Genomic DNA, 16,462 nt, shown 5'->3' with positions numbered 1-16,462 from the left:
TGGGTAAGTGGGTGAATGTGTGAACAGTTTTAGATTCTATTTTGTTCTAAAACTCTTTTGTATCTTCAATTTTAATTTTGATGGCACATTAGTTTCACGCATTTTGAATATTTCTCTTCTTTGTATATAAGATATTATTATTAGTTACCTTCGTTTTGTTATTTATTCTACCTAAACGTGTTGTTTTTATTGAACTTGCACCGAAATTGTGTTGTTTGTGGTATAAATATATAGATTTATGCGGTTTATTCAGCATTTTGTGTTCTGGCACCGCCCTTATCCTAGTTACTTACATATAAGTACATACATATTGTGTATTTTGTGTCTTATTGAAGCGGCTACGCAAAATATATAACATCATATATATATATATATGTATATATATATCATTTTGCTATTAAAATAGAGTTGCTTTAATGCAAAAGATGTATAGATGCATTTTTTATCTAAACACTTTCCAAAAATCCTTACTACATCGAATACCAATATGTAATCCAAACCTTGTATTTCGTTTGTTCAGCTATCGTTGCTTCATGTGGCACTAAAGTTTCATATACTTGTAGTTTTTCCTATTTGTTTTCATTTATAATTTTTAATTATAATTTGTGTGCTTGTGTAATTATATCTTAAGGCTAGAATTTGGCTCCAGTATCTGTGCACATTCAATCAATCAATCCGAAACCATCGCTCTCGTTATTACTTTGCACCATATTTTCCGTATTTGGTAAAAAGAACCAATCAAAAAAAAATTTTGAACAGAATAGAAGAAGAATGTGTACATAAAAACCAAAAGTACATAGTTTTTGTTTTCAGAAACCCCGTCTTTCAGTCAGATTCTTTTTCAACTGTGAAAGCCGTCATTCATTGCATTCATAAAAATAGTGTACTGCACTAAAACCTATAGGGTCAATTTACTTAATATTGAGAGCAAAACGAGTGTTTACAAAAAAATAAATAAAAATAGAAAAATAAATCAAAAGTTTCTTAATATTTTTGTTTTTTTGAAAAATTGTTATATATTTTCGAAAAATAAAATGAACTAATTTATAGGTACATATATAAAAAATATGTGTTGTATGTTTGTGTGTATGCGTGCGTGTGTGTTTGTGTGTTTTGAACGTAAAACATAAACTAAAACTAAATTATCATTAAGAATTTTAAATAAATTTGTTGCTTTTTGTTTTGTGTTGTTTTGTTTGATTTCGAATCAAATTAAGGAAGTACAAGGGTTTTTTTTTTTCGTTACTTGTTGTTGTTTGTTGTTCTTTCTTCGATCGAAAAAATGATATGGTAAAATTGTTTGCAATTATTTATAAATTTATGAATTTATACATTTATGGTGTAGTTGTTAAAACCTAAATCTAAAATTTGATCAGATTTCAAAGAGCGGTGAATAAGTTAATAAAATTTATGTTTTCTTTTCTTACTTAAATTGAATAAATTAGTGTGTTAAATTATGAACAATTAGCTAAGAAAAAGGAGTTGAATTTTTTTTCGTTTGTTTGTTTGTTTGTTTTGTTTTTTTGTTTAATAATAGATACGTACAATAATAATAATAATAATAATAATCATAATTTTTGAAATTATCTCTCTTAAATAATAATTAATAATTAATTGTTGTTTAGTTAAAAAAGAAATTAAAATTATTAATTATTACACATGAGATCACAGTATTAGAGATATAAGTTAAATATGGTTTTGCGTGTGCGTGTGTATTTGTTATTAGGATTATTTTTCAATTAGGCATTGTTAGTAACTTTTTGTTTGTCCGTGTGCGTGTGTCTGTGTTTCAGTGTCCGTGTGGGCTATGCTATAATTTAAGATTTAGTGTCTTGCATACAAATACGTATATATGTACATATGTATACACATTTGTATTTAGATTACAACCCGAAATTTCAACAACATTTAACTCTCTGGTTTATTTCGATTTTTTCATGTTCTTAATCAGATTCAGCATCTACAATTGATTCCTCTTCCCCAGTCCCCTCTTTACAGCTGAATAGCGGCTGGCTATCCTCTGCATTTTGACTAACAAACACGTATTTAAACTGCAAGCGGGGGGCTATTTAACGGTGAGAGAGTGCCATAATCTGAGGTTAAACCAACCTCTAAATGCTCCAGATTGAGATCTAGAAATGGCACCTGATGATGAGAGGAATCAATCGTTGATGTTGAATTCTCTTCGGTCTACATGGACGTTGCTGCTGCTGCTGCCGCAGAGCTGACGATTGCCAAATCGGCGGCCTGCAACAAATGATGATGGGGATGGGGTTGATATTGATGATGTTGTTGCTGTTGCTGCTGTTGCAATTGTTGTTGTTGTTGTTGCTGCTGCTGTTGTTGCTGTTGCTGCTGCTGTTGTTCACTTCTAGACGCTTTGCTTTCCTTCTTGATACGCTGCTTTAGGTGAACTTTAGCATGTCGCTTCTTCTCATCGGATCGGGCGAACTTCCTACCACATATATCACAACTAAATGGCTTTTCACCCGTGTGAGTGCGTATGTGGGTGGTCAAGTGATCACTGCGACTGAAGCTACGCATGCAAATGCGGCACTGGAATGGTTTTTGGCCAGTGTGAATGCGTATATGGCGAGTTAGCTCGTCGGATCGGGAGAACCGGCGATCGCAGTTTTCCACCGGGCAGGCATAGGGTCGCTCATGTACGGGTGTCTTACTGGGACGATTTGGATATTTTCGTGGCTTGACCGGAACCAATTTCAAGGGCAAAGTGCTCTGTTGATAGACTTGTGACAATATCTCATGACCCTTGCTAGTAGAAGGGCTATATTCAGCTAATTGAACTGCTGTAGCATTAGCATTGGCACTGCTCCCACCGCCAGAAGTCGCTGAGTAGCCGGTGCCATTTGAACTGGGCTCTGGATAGGATTGTTCCTGTTTGGGTATTAGAACCCCTAATGCTGCATTGCTAGAACTAGCCGATGAAGTGGGTCCCGGCAATACCAATGTCTGTTGCGATTGCTGTTGCACTTGTTGCTGCTGCTGCTGCTGCTGTTGCACTTGTTGCTGATCCATATCCAACCATTGATATTTGGTTCCTGAAATCTGACTACGGGCAGCGTATTGTTGTTGCTGTTGCTCATGGGTGGTTTGCAATTCCGCCAGGCTGGTGAATCCCACTGTTGCGGCTGCTACACTCGTAGTTGCAGTATATGTTGGCGGCGGTCCTGGTTTAAGCAACAATGGAGTGCAGTCCATTGTTAGGCCAAGTAATTCGGCATGTTGCTGAGCAGCTGCAGCAGCTGCTGCAGCGGCGGCGGCTGCTCGGCCATCATCGTAAGGAGTGGGCGTAAGAGATTGCTGTTGATGTTGGGGATGTTGCTGCTGTTGTTGTAGCTGCTGTTGTTGCTGCTGCTGCTGTTGCATAGCATATTGTGCGGGCAAATTAAACATGGGTGGTTGGAATAGAGATTTGTCGGGGCTAGGTAGGCCCCAACTATTGCCGAGACTATTGGAGGGTGGTGACATTTGGCCAGGCAATACGTTTAGTTGCTGCGGCGAGGCCAATTGCTGCTGGTGTTGCTGCTGTTGTTGGCTCATGTGATTGCTGTTGTTGTTTGGGTTGCCTGTGGTGGTAAAAATGCCACGATAAGAGATTTTGCCAGTCTGTTGTTGTTGTTGCTGTTGGAGAGCATGCTGCTGATAGTGTTGGTGTTGTTGTTGTTGATGTTGTTGTTGTTGTTGTTGTTGGTGGTGATTGTGTGGATGGTGGTGATGATGATGATGATGGTGATGATGATGTGGCAATTGTTCGTGTAATATTTGGTGTTGTTGGTATTGTTGCTGATGTTGCGGGGAGCTCATGTGTTGTTGTTGTTGTTGCTGTTGTTGTTGTTGTTGGTGTTGCTGCTGATGACTGTGGTGGCAATTCGTATTGGTATTCGTGTTGCTATTGTGATGCAGCTGTTGTTGTTGCTGTTGCTGCTGTTGTTGTTGTTGTGAGTGTGAGGCTGTTGCTGGCGAACCAACGCCGCTTTCATTTGTGTGATTATTGTTTTCACTTGTATTCTGTTTTGCCTGTGTTGTTGATGTGTTGTTGTTGTTGTTGTGTGAATACATATTACAACTATTATTACTTGATTCTTCCTTAACAATTGTCAAAATTGGCGGTGTGCTACGCTCCTCCTTCAATGTACTGCACGAGGACAATACCGGACTGGCCACAGAGACAATTTGTGGCTCCAGAGATAAGTCCTCTGATTCAATAGAGCCTGCAAAAAATTTAAAAAAAAAAAATTTTAGAAATAAAGAAAATTTTCCAAAATAAAAGAAGAGAAAAAAATGGGCCCAAGAGAAAAGTTTTTCCTTTCATGTCGATTGTTGCAGTTGAAATTGAGTGGAAGTTGCTTTATCTCTGAGACACTAATGGATGCAGCTGCATGGCGAAGGAGTCACATCTTAAATAACCCACTAATCCCTTGTCAGACTACAGTGTGTACATAAATCAGTCTTTCCTTCTATTTCGCTGAAGCATACAAACATTACTCTATTTAGTTTTTTATATATTTTGGCACAACCCAAATGACTTTCGTTTCGTTTATGTACTGATATCAACATATGTATTAGTTCTTTACTCTAAATGTTATAATTAAAACTCTTTCTCTATCACTCTATCTAATTTTGCGTAATGTTGCTCTGGTGTATGGTGATATGGCTAAGTCTAAACAATAATAATAATAAGAAGAAAAAAGCTCTTAATTAATCTAAAGCAACAACAACTGCATCATGATCATCATCATCGCTTTCGCGCATGTATTAAACATTTCCGTTCAGTGTCAATGTTTCTCAAGCGCAATTTCCCAGCAGATACGACAAGATGACGTCTCTCATTCCCATTCCAAGCCCAGACATATCAGACACACACACTCCAGAATAGTGTAGAATAATATGTGACTGCCTGACACATTTCTAATTGAATTAAAGGCAAATAAAGTATACTGAAACTAGATTTTTCCCTCTCTCCATTCACTTCAACTTGCCTCTCTCTCTCAATTGAGTTTAATTGTTGGCATAATTTTGCCCTTAGAGTCTGAAACAATTGAAGAAACTAAAAATCTGAAATGATATATGTATGTATGTACATACATATACATATCTATCTATATATATTTTATGTTCATTTAATTTTCTAAGCCAAAAAACTGTCACTCATAAATTTCTGGTTTCTTCGTCCAATCGTCCCCCACGCACTGCTGCTGCTAACAAAAAATGGAGAGCAAAACAATTTGCTTTAGAGACAGAGAGACACTAGTGATAAAGCAGTTTTTAATCGCTAAACTTGGCAAGCCATTCAAGTATAAGAAGAAGACATAATTTATACCAAAAAATGCATATCTATCTATTTATCTGTCGAAATGTCTGGCCAGGGTCCATATCTGTCATAGCTAATATAGAAATTGGACAATTGCACTTCCTGGAGCCTGTCAAAATATATGTATTTTGTATGTGGCATTGGAGTTCTGTGAATTCTCCCTACAATTCCCGCACCCTTGCCTTGTCCTCCTTTCTTCTCATTGCATTCGCTGAAGCGAAATTGATGTCGCAGCACATTAGCCGCAATGCAACTCAATCAATACTTCAAGTCCAATGCCGGCATTAATGATGATCGTGTAAAAAACAAACAAAAACCACAAGCAGAAGAAACAAATCTTGGACTGGGACAGGCCTGGGGTTCTTCTGATTCTCCCTTTCGCTCTCTCTCTCTCTCTCTCTCTTTTTGTCGCGTAATTAGTCTTCTGGCCGACACTTTTGCCTTTTGCAGCTTCTGCATCTGACTCCATCTCAGTTGCAGTTGCAGTAGTCTCCGTCGCCGTCTGTGGTCGTTGGCGACGATGAGCGATGATGCGACCTCCCGTGTTGTTCGATTTCTGCGAAACTAAAGCGTGCCCAGCTGCAGTAGTCAGCCAGCCGGAGAGGCAGCTTATTCAAGCGAACTGTGATTGATATCGTCACAGAGAAGGAATGGGTTGGAATGGGGTAACAGTGTCGAAACTAAAACACAAAATTAAGACCAATTGTTGCTGCCTATGCAAGCTAAGCCAAGCTTACTAATGAGGAACGTTTTCTGAATTTCTTTGTTAAATTCCATATAGGAAACTTACCGGTAATTGGGGGTGGCTCCACCACAGTAGATGGACCAAAAAACGAGGGTATATCGGTAGATGTTGTCACCGGCGTATTGAGATCACCGGGCAGAGCCTCAATCAGGGGATGCTGCTGTTGGTGATGCTGCTGAGGATGCTGTTGTTGGTGGTGATGGTGATGCTCTGCACCTTCAGGCTGTACGGGACTATGTTGACTTGTGTTCAAAAGACTCAAATGGGAGGCCGAGCTTCGGCCACTACTGGCTGCAGCACTGGGCTGTGCTGCTTGGGCAAGGCCTGGACTACCGCCCTGAGTTGGGGTGGTTGTTTGGTTGCGAGCCCTTAACACGGAGTTGTTTGTGTTGCTATTTGAAGCCGCTGCTGATGCTGCGGCCGCTGCTGCTGCTGCCGCCGCCGATACGGATGAATAATGGAGCAATGTTTGGGTACTGTTTGAACTGCTCGTCGATGAACTGGTGCTAGCACTTGGGTTGCCAAAATAGGCTGTCGAGGCCGCCGTCGATGGGCTGCTGCTCTGAGCCGCTGTGCTAGTCTTGAAGAGGCACGTATCGAAGCTCAGGACATTAAAATGGGCCGCAGCGGCCGTTTCGGTTAGCAGGAATGCGTGATGCGTTGGCGCCACCAGGGTTTCAAGCCCTTCCATGATCATGGTAGCTGATTGGGTTCCAGGGCTACGCCGCCTAAAAAAACATAGAAAAGAGCCAAAACTGCAAAATTAGTCAAGTCTCAAAAGCTTAAACAAATTTAAGGTTATTGTTTTTAATTTTAAGTCTTTGAATACGTACAAAAAAATACGGTATATTGCTAATGCAACTTCCCTTGACCATTCAATAAAAAACAAAAAAAAAAAAACATAATGACAAAAAAATCATGTTTACTCAGTCTCTCGATGGTCACCGTAAAACCGGCCGCCTCTTTCGGTTACGTTTTTTCAATTGATTTGCCATGACAGCTGTTCAATTGCATAAGCAATTCCCCGGGCTAGTTTCCCTCTTCTTGCCTTCATAAAATTTGACAATTTACTAACCACAAAACAATTTAATTTGTCACAGAAACTTTCGCTTCATCTACCAGCAGAGACGGACACCACCACCCACATGACCCTAGGCAATTAAATTAAAATCGATTAAGCACTTAAAAAACTATGAAACGAACTTATTACATTAGCTGAGAAGTAGAACAATTGTGTTTCCCACACCTTAAGCCAAAAGAAGAAGAAAACAGAGGACAGAACAATGCTGAGCTGAAGGGGAAATGGGTCAGCGTTGTGACAGTTGAAGAGGAATTAGTTTCTCTCAGTGTAGTAGGTTCAAAAATGATCTTGTGCAATCTCTTTCTTCATATCATACTTTGTTAAAAATCGTTTTTTTTTCGATTTTAACGGCGTCTCGTCTCTCAATTAAAGCCTGTCTAATAAACTTGGCTTATTATGTCTAATGATTTCTTGATCACGTCTTCCCAACTCTAACATTTAGGCATATGCAATCTAGCTAGCTTCGAACTCTCGATCCGAACCTCTTGCCTCATGCCATGGCGTCATCATCATTATCTTCATCTTCATCATCATCGTCGTAACTATCAAGTGTTTTTGGCGGCCGCTTGACCGCGTTGATTTGCATTACAAGTGCACTCGTGTTGACAGGCAGCTATGCGCCAAAATAACTACCGTGCCATGTCCCCATCCTCCCCTAAACTCCTCTCTGCCGACCCCGCCGCTCTATGCCCTTAGTGGTTTTTGGCACTTTTGCTTTCTTATTTACATTTGATTTCACGCATAATTTCCATGGCAAAGTGCACTCCAGACTTCAGTGCAGAGTCTCTCGACTGGCGGCGGCCAACAATCTCGGACCGCTCAGTACCATCAGCCACACAATGAACCACTGGCAACACCACCAACAGTTTCGAGCAGCTCCTTTCTAGCTAGCGCGCGTGCTGTCTTTGCTTTTGTCTGTTGATTTGTGGCTGTGTGTGTCTCGGTTGGTTCGGTTCATTCATAAAATTATGCGCCCAGAGTCAATAATTTTTACAGTCGATCAAAGATTTGTATCTTGGGCTTTTTTGAAGTTTAAGTTGCCATATGAATCATACACATATACACATACAAAAAGACTCTAACACATTCACAAAAAGCGCAGACACAACAGACATACACACTAAGATAACCTGGAACTGGTCTTGGGTGTTGTGTCTTTGGTTTCGATCTCTTCTTGACTTCTTCTTGGCTTTGCGCTTAATAACTTGGCCAACAATTGACACTCCCTTAAATAAAATAAAAAATACAAAAAGAAAAAAAAGAAGAAATATACAACAACACACACACACGATCCCAGAGCTGTCCAAGTGGTTGCCTACAGAGCTACAGGTCTACAGTGAGTACTGGCTAAAATTAACTTGTTAAAGAAAAACCAAAAGGGGTTTCTTTGAAATGTTTCCAATAAATTGATGCTAAAATTTATAAAATAATTAATGAATTGCTTTTTAGCAGTTGATCTAACAAGTATTAGCATCTGTCTGAACAAGTTTAGAGAAGCGTCTTTTTTTCTCTTTCTATTCTCAAATCGTGTCATCGAAGGGTTATTAATCTGCAGTTTACTTTAAACAAAATTTACTGTATAAAATCTATGTATTTTGTAAATGTTGTGTCTCTGGTCTTCACCTATGTATGTATGTATATACACACACACAGGCTTCTTTCACTCTGCATATTTTTGCATAGCATTTTGGTTTGCTTTGCTTTGGTTGTATGTAGTATAAGACGGACAGAGAGACGGACAGACACAGAGATACATCGAGACATGTCAAGATCTTGCCATGAATGAATATTGGCACACAGCTAGCTAGATAGATAGATGGATAGAGAATGAAAGAGTCAGCAAGAGAAAACAAGAGAGAGATAGAGTAGAGGGGAGTTAAAGCCTGACTCGAGACTCGCTGAGGAAGAAGGCAAAAAATTGTTATGTTGATATTATTTTAATTAAGTTTGGTGCAAACTGGTTTGAAACTTTGTTTTTTACCACACCATTTAGTTGTAGTTCTATACAATTTTCAGTTTGCGTTGTGTTTTTTCTTCTTTCCTTGTCGTGAGTGTTAACATTTCGATAGATAGGCGACAATTTGTTAGGATGGCAAGTGGCAGCTAACGATTGACCTACAGACAACATAAGAAGATACATTTTGTTGATCATCTTTATCCTAGATCTCAGGTTAGCAAGAGGTATAGCCAAGTCGGTGCCGCGGTTGGATGAATATAATATGTATTTTTTGTTGTTTTTATTGAGGATTAAGAGTTAAGGTGAAGTCTTCAAGTGGTGGAGGCTAGGCGATGCGAGGCGACCTTTTACTATGGCTACTTAGCCAAACCAAAAATAACCCAACGAATGTTGTTTTTAGTTTTTTTTCCCTGCTCTTTTGAAACCAAATCTTATGCAACCTTGGGAAAAGACAATACAACAACAATGACAATAAAACAAAAAGAATTCTCAATTAACAATAATAATAATATGACGTTGGTTGTTGTTGTTGCTGTTGTTATTATTGTTGGTTATTAACATAAAAAGAAATTGGAGAAACCTGGCGAAGGCGATGCCCGAGTCCAAGTTAAAGTCGAAGCATCGGCATCATTAGTCAAAATGCAAAAGACTTGATGGTGTTTGAGGAGTAAAAGTATCTTGCAGATACACATACATACATACATAGATACAAAAAATGCAACTCTCTGGTCTCTCTCTCACACTGACATGGAAGGGGAACAACAACAAAGTCCATCATTCACACAGCGGGCAGCAGGCAACAAGTTAAGCATAACAGCAACAGCAACACCATCCACTAGCCATCCCATGGACAACGGCAACATCGCTTACAAAATGTATCTTTTGCCGACTTTTCTCCTCCATCCATCCATCTATCCATGCATCCATCCTCCACCTTCTGTGGATGCGTAACACTTTGTCACACTTTTCATGCCAACAGCTTTTCGCTTCGTTGGTGTTGTTGTTGGTGTTGCTGTTTCTGCTGTGTTTTCCTCATGAGAACAATTAATGAAAATAAACAGCCGCAGGCCTACATATGTATGTATGTATGTATGTATGTATGTCTGTGTATTTAGGTATATTTTTATAAAGTTTTTAAAATCATTTTAGTAGGCACTTAAAAGACAAAAGCAAAAAAAAAGATTCGAAACCGATTTTCTTGTTTAGGTTGGCAGACATATCCGTCGGCGGCAGCCGTTGGCGGAGGCGGCATCGACGGGATTTTGTCAAAGTTGTTTTTGGTTGTTGGTGGAAGGAAAAAGTGTTAAATGAACTTTTGCCACCGTCGGCTTTTTCATGTTTGATCTCATAATTATTTTCATAAACAAAAACGTATGTATGTATATGGCTCCGCCGTTTCGGGAAAAACCTTCAGCATAGTTTTTCCATCCATTATTTTAAAGCCATCTCTTTCCATTACTACTCATCTTTGGGTCATGGGAGATTGCCTGTAAATCATTTTGCTAATTATTTTTCCATCAAACCGAAGCAACTCACTCGATGCCAGCCGCCGCTGCCACACAAAAATGTGCCATTAAATTGTATATGAAAATTTTGTTTTTGTCTCTCAAAGTTCTTGTTGTTGTTGTTGTCATTTGTTTAAATTGACCGCACTAACAAAATGTTGTCTATAAATTAGCAAATGTATATGCATCGTCTCATACATATTTTGTAGAAATATTTCACTTGCTCTGCTACATAGTTGCCATTTTGCCGAACCATCCCATCACATCACATATATCTCTCTCAGGTGTAACGTGCAGAAATTTTTATTAGGCGTTAAATGAATTTATATACACATGTAAAAACGAAATACTGGCTGCTAAATTCAATTTTCACAAGTTTTCATAAAGAAAATTTGTAGATTTAGAAAATTCAGAATTTTACAATAAGAATCTGTAGAAAACTTCAAGGGTCATAAAAATAGATATATTTCTTCACATTTTCCTTAAATTTCTTATCGTTAGTTTGTTTATCAATATATTTTTTCTATTTCAATTTGTAATATTGCACTCCAAATTGACGTACATTTGATGATTATGTATAACGTGTACACTTTATCTAAATGAGAAAAATTCAGAATTGGTAACTTTTCACCCACCTGGATCAAAATGGCACGTGTAGAAGAATTCGGGGTGAAGGAGCAAAAGTTCCCTTTCTTTTTGGATGCCTTAGTTTGCCTTGGGTTTTCCACTCAGTAGTCACATACACACTTAAATACTAAACATATAGGACAAAGCACTTTGAGTTCTCACTTTTGCTTTTTATTTTCTTTTTTTTTTTTTATACTTGCTAAAAGAAAATCAATAGAAATATTCCTTTTCTCTTTTGTTTTTTGTATGTTTTTCCTTCTCTTTTTCGGTTTACTCAAGCTAACATCTTCTTCTTTTGCGTGTAGATAAAATTTTCATTCATTGAAATTTCAATGAGCGGCTTTTGGTTTTGTTTGAGTATGGCCACAGAAAATCCTTTCACTTTTGAAATAATTTGCATTATACGTTTTAGCACAATTTGTTTTGTTTTTTGGAGATGCGACAATATATATTTAAATATTGCACTTATTTGAATTTTGCTTTTAGTTTTTACTGCTTTGCTTTTTTTTTTTTTTTTTTGTTGCTTGCTTAAAATTTGTTATATGTTTTTAGCTTTTGTATAAGAACTGTTTCTTCGCTTTGTTTCAACCGTCGCGTTTGCTTGTTCGAACAAAACTGAGGCACGAGATGCGCACTCTTTCGGGTTTTATGAATGAAAAACTCAACATCAGTAAAACTATATAATAGAGGAGGGATTGCCCCTACTCGGGGACCACTGCTTGGCGGCTCTCGGCACGCGCCTAACAAAAGCCACCAGCGGCAAGTTCGAAAGAGAGACAGACAGAGAGGGAGAGAGCGCAAGTTTGGTGTGTAGTGGGGAAAATCTTTACTGCTCCGAGTCCGACGTCACTATAGCCGGCCGGTTTTCGGTGCCTCTGGCCGATTTGATCCAATCGTAGTTCTTGTTGCCTCCCTTCGCTGCAGCCATTTTCATGGCGCAGGCGCAGAGCAGCCAATCAACAGTTTGCCAACAAGACTAACCGAAGCAATAGCTATTCGGTGTGTTTGTCCCTGTGTGTGTATGGATGGGTAAGGTGTGGTGAGTTTTTTCAGAGATCTCTCTCTTGCTTTGGCGTTGGACTCTCCGAGGTAAAAATAACACAACAGGTACCCCAGCAGAGCAAGCCTCCACCTATTCCACATAGATATACACATAGATTATATATTCTCATGTATGTATGTAGGTTCAGTTGTATATTGTTGATAATTTCCCAAAATACGTCATCAGTCCGCGCGAAAATTTGCGGCCCATTAGCCTTTCTTTCCTTTTTATTCCTCCTGCATCTACGTAAATACCGTAAACACATTGTTTTTCGTTCTTTGGCATGAGGCAGCCGCCGAAAATGTAGGCAAATTTTAAACAAAATGATTCACTTGACCATTTATGGACAGTTCGTGTTCAGTTTTTGGCCAATGTCTGAGACTACAATTTTGATTCTTGTTTGTTTATTAAATCACGGTTGCGCATGGTAATATAGAACTTATGCGCTCGGACTATTTGGCCAATTAGTAAATCAATTATAAACTTGACACATTTATTCACTATCGAAAATATTTATCCAAAACTGTTTAATTCTTCAGAAATATTTACAAATAGCTCCTTTAAAATACAATGGAATATATTATCAATCTTATAAAATGACAATAAAATGTGTTGTTTATTTCAATAGTTCAGCCAAACAATTGAAAAATATCTCTTTGGGATATATATTTTAGTTTTTACATGATATTTGTCATATTTCGCTCAAATTGACTCCAAAATTTGTTCATTTCCGCCCACAAGCTGTAAACAATTTTCATGTGCTAAGGACAAGGTTAGACAGGCGAAATTGCATTCCGCATTGTTGAGAAGGAAAATCAAAAAAAAAAAAACGAAAAGCATAAACAAAATGCCACATAAAATGAAATTATTGAAACGATGCCAGGAGGCATCTGAAAAGAGCGAAATGCAATTTTTCGACTATGGACAATGCCAAAGAAGAAGAAAATACACTTGGTAGCGGGTACTGGCAATAGTCTTGGGGGTGGTGGGTGTTCTAAGGAGAGTTTGGGTGGGTGGCACGCGTGTCCAATGACCGGCCGACAAGCCGGCCGGCCTTCTTTATAACGGTGAGAATGATGATGATGATAAGCAAAACTATAAACACAATCCAGACATCGATATTAGGTAGAGAGGCGGCACAGCCGCAGCAGCAGCGCGCCATGACCTAAAAATAACACCTTGGAGAATTTTCCTTTCCCTGTTTTGTTTTGTTTTGTTTACGGCAAATAGTCGGCAAAGTTCAACAGACAAAGATTACGTGCTCGTCCGCCAATATCTCGGCAGATTCACCGATTTGCCATAGACCGCTCGACCGCTTCCTTCTCCTTTGCTCTCTCACTACACCCAAAAATAGAACTTTGCCTCATTTTGGCGTTGTTTTGTTTTGACTATTTTTAACCTTCACATGATTTTTGAGAGGGATGTATGATGAGCTAGTTGCGGGTGGAGCTTGTGTGGTCGGGGGAATCTAAGACGTACGAACTGTGCCACCTGTAGACAAACGTTCGCCAATGAAGCTGTCTAAGCCAAATGAAAACTCATTACGCCAGGCATCCAAAAATAACTAAGCCTACTCACACTATATTTTTCTTTCTTGACCCTTCCATTGGCTGCAGGCGCTCTATGACGTGGTCCCTAATCAAAAAGTATTTTGGGGGAGAATCATTTTTGTAGGGGAAGAAAACGATCAAAAATATTGGGCCCAGCCCCTGACAACACCCACGAATAAATATATTTATATATGTATGTGTCTATACAATTTACACTTTGGCAGGCAATTATTAAATTGTCTAATATAAAAATTGGAAGTAGTCGATGAAAATTGTTGTAATAAAATGTCAGCCATAGATGGACATGGGCCCCGAAGCAGAGTTTTAGCTTTTTAGAAGTGACTAAGATGACTGGAAACTGCTTGACTGACTGCACCTTTTCCTCAATTGAGTGAGTGCACACCCAGTCTTGAGCATTCTAATTACAGTCGCACAAAAGAAGGTGAAACAAAAACTAAAAAAAAAAAAAGTATGTATTTTATAGTAAATTAATTTCTATTTTTTAAACTTTTTTCAGATATTCACTGCATTAAGCTCAGGTTAGTTGCATTACGTTACATGATTTTACATTACAAGATTTCAAACATTTCATTATCCATCACAGTAAATATCTCTCAATATCTGTCTATATGCCAATTTCGTGTATGATTGTATGTGTGTGATGTTGTCGTGTGGGTTGCCAGTTGTTTTTAAGTAATCTCATTCAGAACGTGGCATAGTGTGTTCGTTTGTTCGTTCTGTGTCTGTCTGAGTGTGTTTTGTGGATTTTCTGCGTGGGTCAATTGAGGAGACGCTGATGAGGCAGAGGCGTTAGATAGTCGCAAGTCGCATGACACATGGCACGCGCCTCAAAAAGAAAAAAACAAAAAACAGACAAAACAAACCACAAACTGACAGAGAAAACAAACGAACAAACATACTTCGAGAGATCTCCGAACTGCCAATGCTAAAACTAGTCTCTAGTTGGAGCCCAAGGTCTGCTGCCTGTCCATAAATGGTGAAAACTTTTGTTAGGGCAACTCTTGAGACTTACGACTGTAGACTTGCGAGTCCCCTGTCTCTGTCTCTTTACCTCAATCTCTCTCTTTCTGAGACTGATTCGTGTAGGTTGTAATTAAAAGCATATTGATTGCATTGCAACTTGTTTATTGCCATCTCTCTCTTTCTTTCAATCTATGAGTTATATATGTATATTCGATATGTGTGTTTTTTTCCATCCATCCTCCATTCACTTGTTGTTATTGGTTGCTGCGTTGTAAGAGACTCACTTCCCCGTCCCCAAGAAAAAACAAATAGGTTGGGGGACAACAGCAAAAAGTGTTTTGTTTTCTATTTAGCCAAGCGGCCAATGGAAACATTGTAAAGTTGTTCCTCCACCTTTGGCCCCTCCATTTAGTAGACACTTGAATGTTAACCATTTACCAGATGCTGCTGCTGGGCATTACGCAAGTCAACTTCATTTTCCTTCAAACCCCCCAAATCCCTTACCCAATTGATCTCTCGATATGGTAGGGGCTATAAACCCAATGGCCAGTGGGCGTCCTCATCATTATATTTGGAGTTAAGGTGCGAATAAATTTATATATTGTATTAGATATCAAAAATATATGTAGTCTGTATCTGTGCCTGTATGTGGGGTATACATATAAGTAGTGTGAATTGTCTCTTTCTGTTGGACATTCATAAATAATATTGTTTTTTTTTCTTCTGTTTTGTATTTTTATATATATTATTTCATTTAATTTATGATCATCATAATATGCTTTATGATCTTGGCATGTTGCCGTAAATTGCTGCAGTCAACAAAAAAGCAACCGAATCCAAAGAAGACACACAAATTGGAAATGAAAACAGCAAATATAATTGAGGGACAGACTGAGGAAAAAATATTCCATAAGTTTAAAATGGAGCAGAGACAGAGAAAGATAAATGGGGGTGACTGAAGGGCCATTGAATTGGTAAAAACACAAAAACAAGGTGGAAATTTAATTTTCAGAAAAACAGAAATAGAAACTCGACCACTGTCAATGGGCTATGTGAAGATAAAGTTTAAACAATTTAATGTTATCGTAAAATCTCAAAATTATGTATTATAATCTGTTATATAGACAACAAGGATTCAGTTTGTTGTTTGACTGTTAAATGAGAAAATTTCTTAAACACTCAAAACAGGCAATATTAAGGTGGAGCTAGCAAGCTGTTTTCCTACTTGAGGTGTCCTGAACTAAAGTATTTTTACATTTCTTTTACTCCAAAAGGCAAGTAGTATCGGTCTGGTAAAAAACCCACACAGATCCAAGACTTAGGCTTTTTGGTTAATTGCGAATTGTATGAGTTTTGGCATAAACATGATGGAATAAATAAGTATGCCCAATTTTGGTCGGATGGTGGTTGCTGTGGGGGAAAGTGGGTCAAAAATTATTAAGTGACAAATAAACAATACTGCTCTATTTGTACACCACAGTGAGATTGATCTTGCTTTCTTTATTTTTGGTTCACAAAATGAAAAAGCTTTCACTACATTGGCAAATCATCTAATTATAAAACGCGTGGCTCATTGAACTAGTTTTAAAAATAGTTTGTTGATGAACGTACATATATAGCCACAAGTCACAAGAATTTT

At 38.3% G+C, this 16,462-nt stretch overlaps 1 protein-coding gene and 1 long non-coding RNA gene across 3 annotated transcripts; one reads left to right on the top strand and one right to left on the bottom strand.

Moving 5' to 3' along the window:
• Positions 1-1,490: 1,490 nt before the first annotated feature.
• On the bottom strand, positions 1,491-11,844 carry sr (stripe). Of its 2 annotated transcripts, XM_068299258.1 has the most exons (4): positions 11,256-11,844; positions 6,123-6,805; positions 4,098-4,232; positions 1,492-3,587 (listed from the first exon to the last, which is right to left on the bottom strand). In XM_068299258.1, the coding sequence occupies exons 2-4, from the start codon at positions 6,772-6,774 to the stop codon at positions 2,191-2,193; spliced, it is 2,184 nt and encodes a 727-aa protein (XP_068155359.1). In that variant the 5' UTR covers positions 6,775-6,805; positions 11,256-11,844; the 3' UTR covers positions 1,492-2,190. The 2 variants fall into 2 exon arrangements, with proteins under 2 accessions (XP_068155358.1, XP_068155359.1); XM_068299257.1 differs by having other exon boundaries at positions 1,491-4,232.
• Positions 11,845-14,215: 2,371 nt separating this feature from the next.
• Positions 14,216-15,768, top strand: LOC137584102 (uncharacterized). The gene is made up of 3 exons (XR_011033460.1): positions 14,216-14,281; positions 14,357-14,378; positions 15,639-15,768. It is a non-coding gene; the product is annotated as an uncharacterized lncRNA (long non-coding RNA).
• Positions 15,769-16,462: the final 694 nt, after the last annotated feature.

The sequence above is a fragment of the Drosophila tropicalis genome, unplaced genomic scaffold (assembly GCF_018151085.1).
Source record: "Drosophila tropicalis isolate 14030-0801.00 unplaced genomic scaffold, ASM1815108v1 contig_878, whole genome shotgun sequence".
NCBI classification, from domain to species: Eukaryota; Metazoa; Arthropoda; class Insecta; order Diptera; family Drosophilidae; genus Drosophila; species Drosophila tropicalis.
This window is presented reverse-complemented; position numbering and strand designations above follow the sequence as displayed.

What these genes read in the sequence shown, in the direction of transcription:
- sr (XM_068299257.1), bottom strand. Translation starts at nt 6,774, where the DNA reads ATGATCATGGAAGGGCTTGAAACCCTGGTGGCGCCAACGCATCACGCA. An exon ending in GGAGCCACCCCCAATTACCG is followed by an intron (nt 4,233 to 6,122) that starts GTAAGTTTCCTA and finishes AATTTTTTGCAG; the next exon opens with GCTCTATTGAATCAGAGGAC.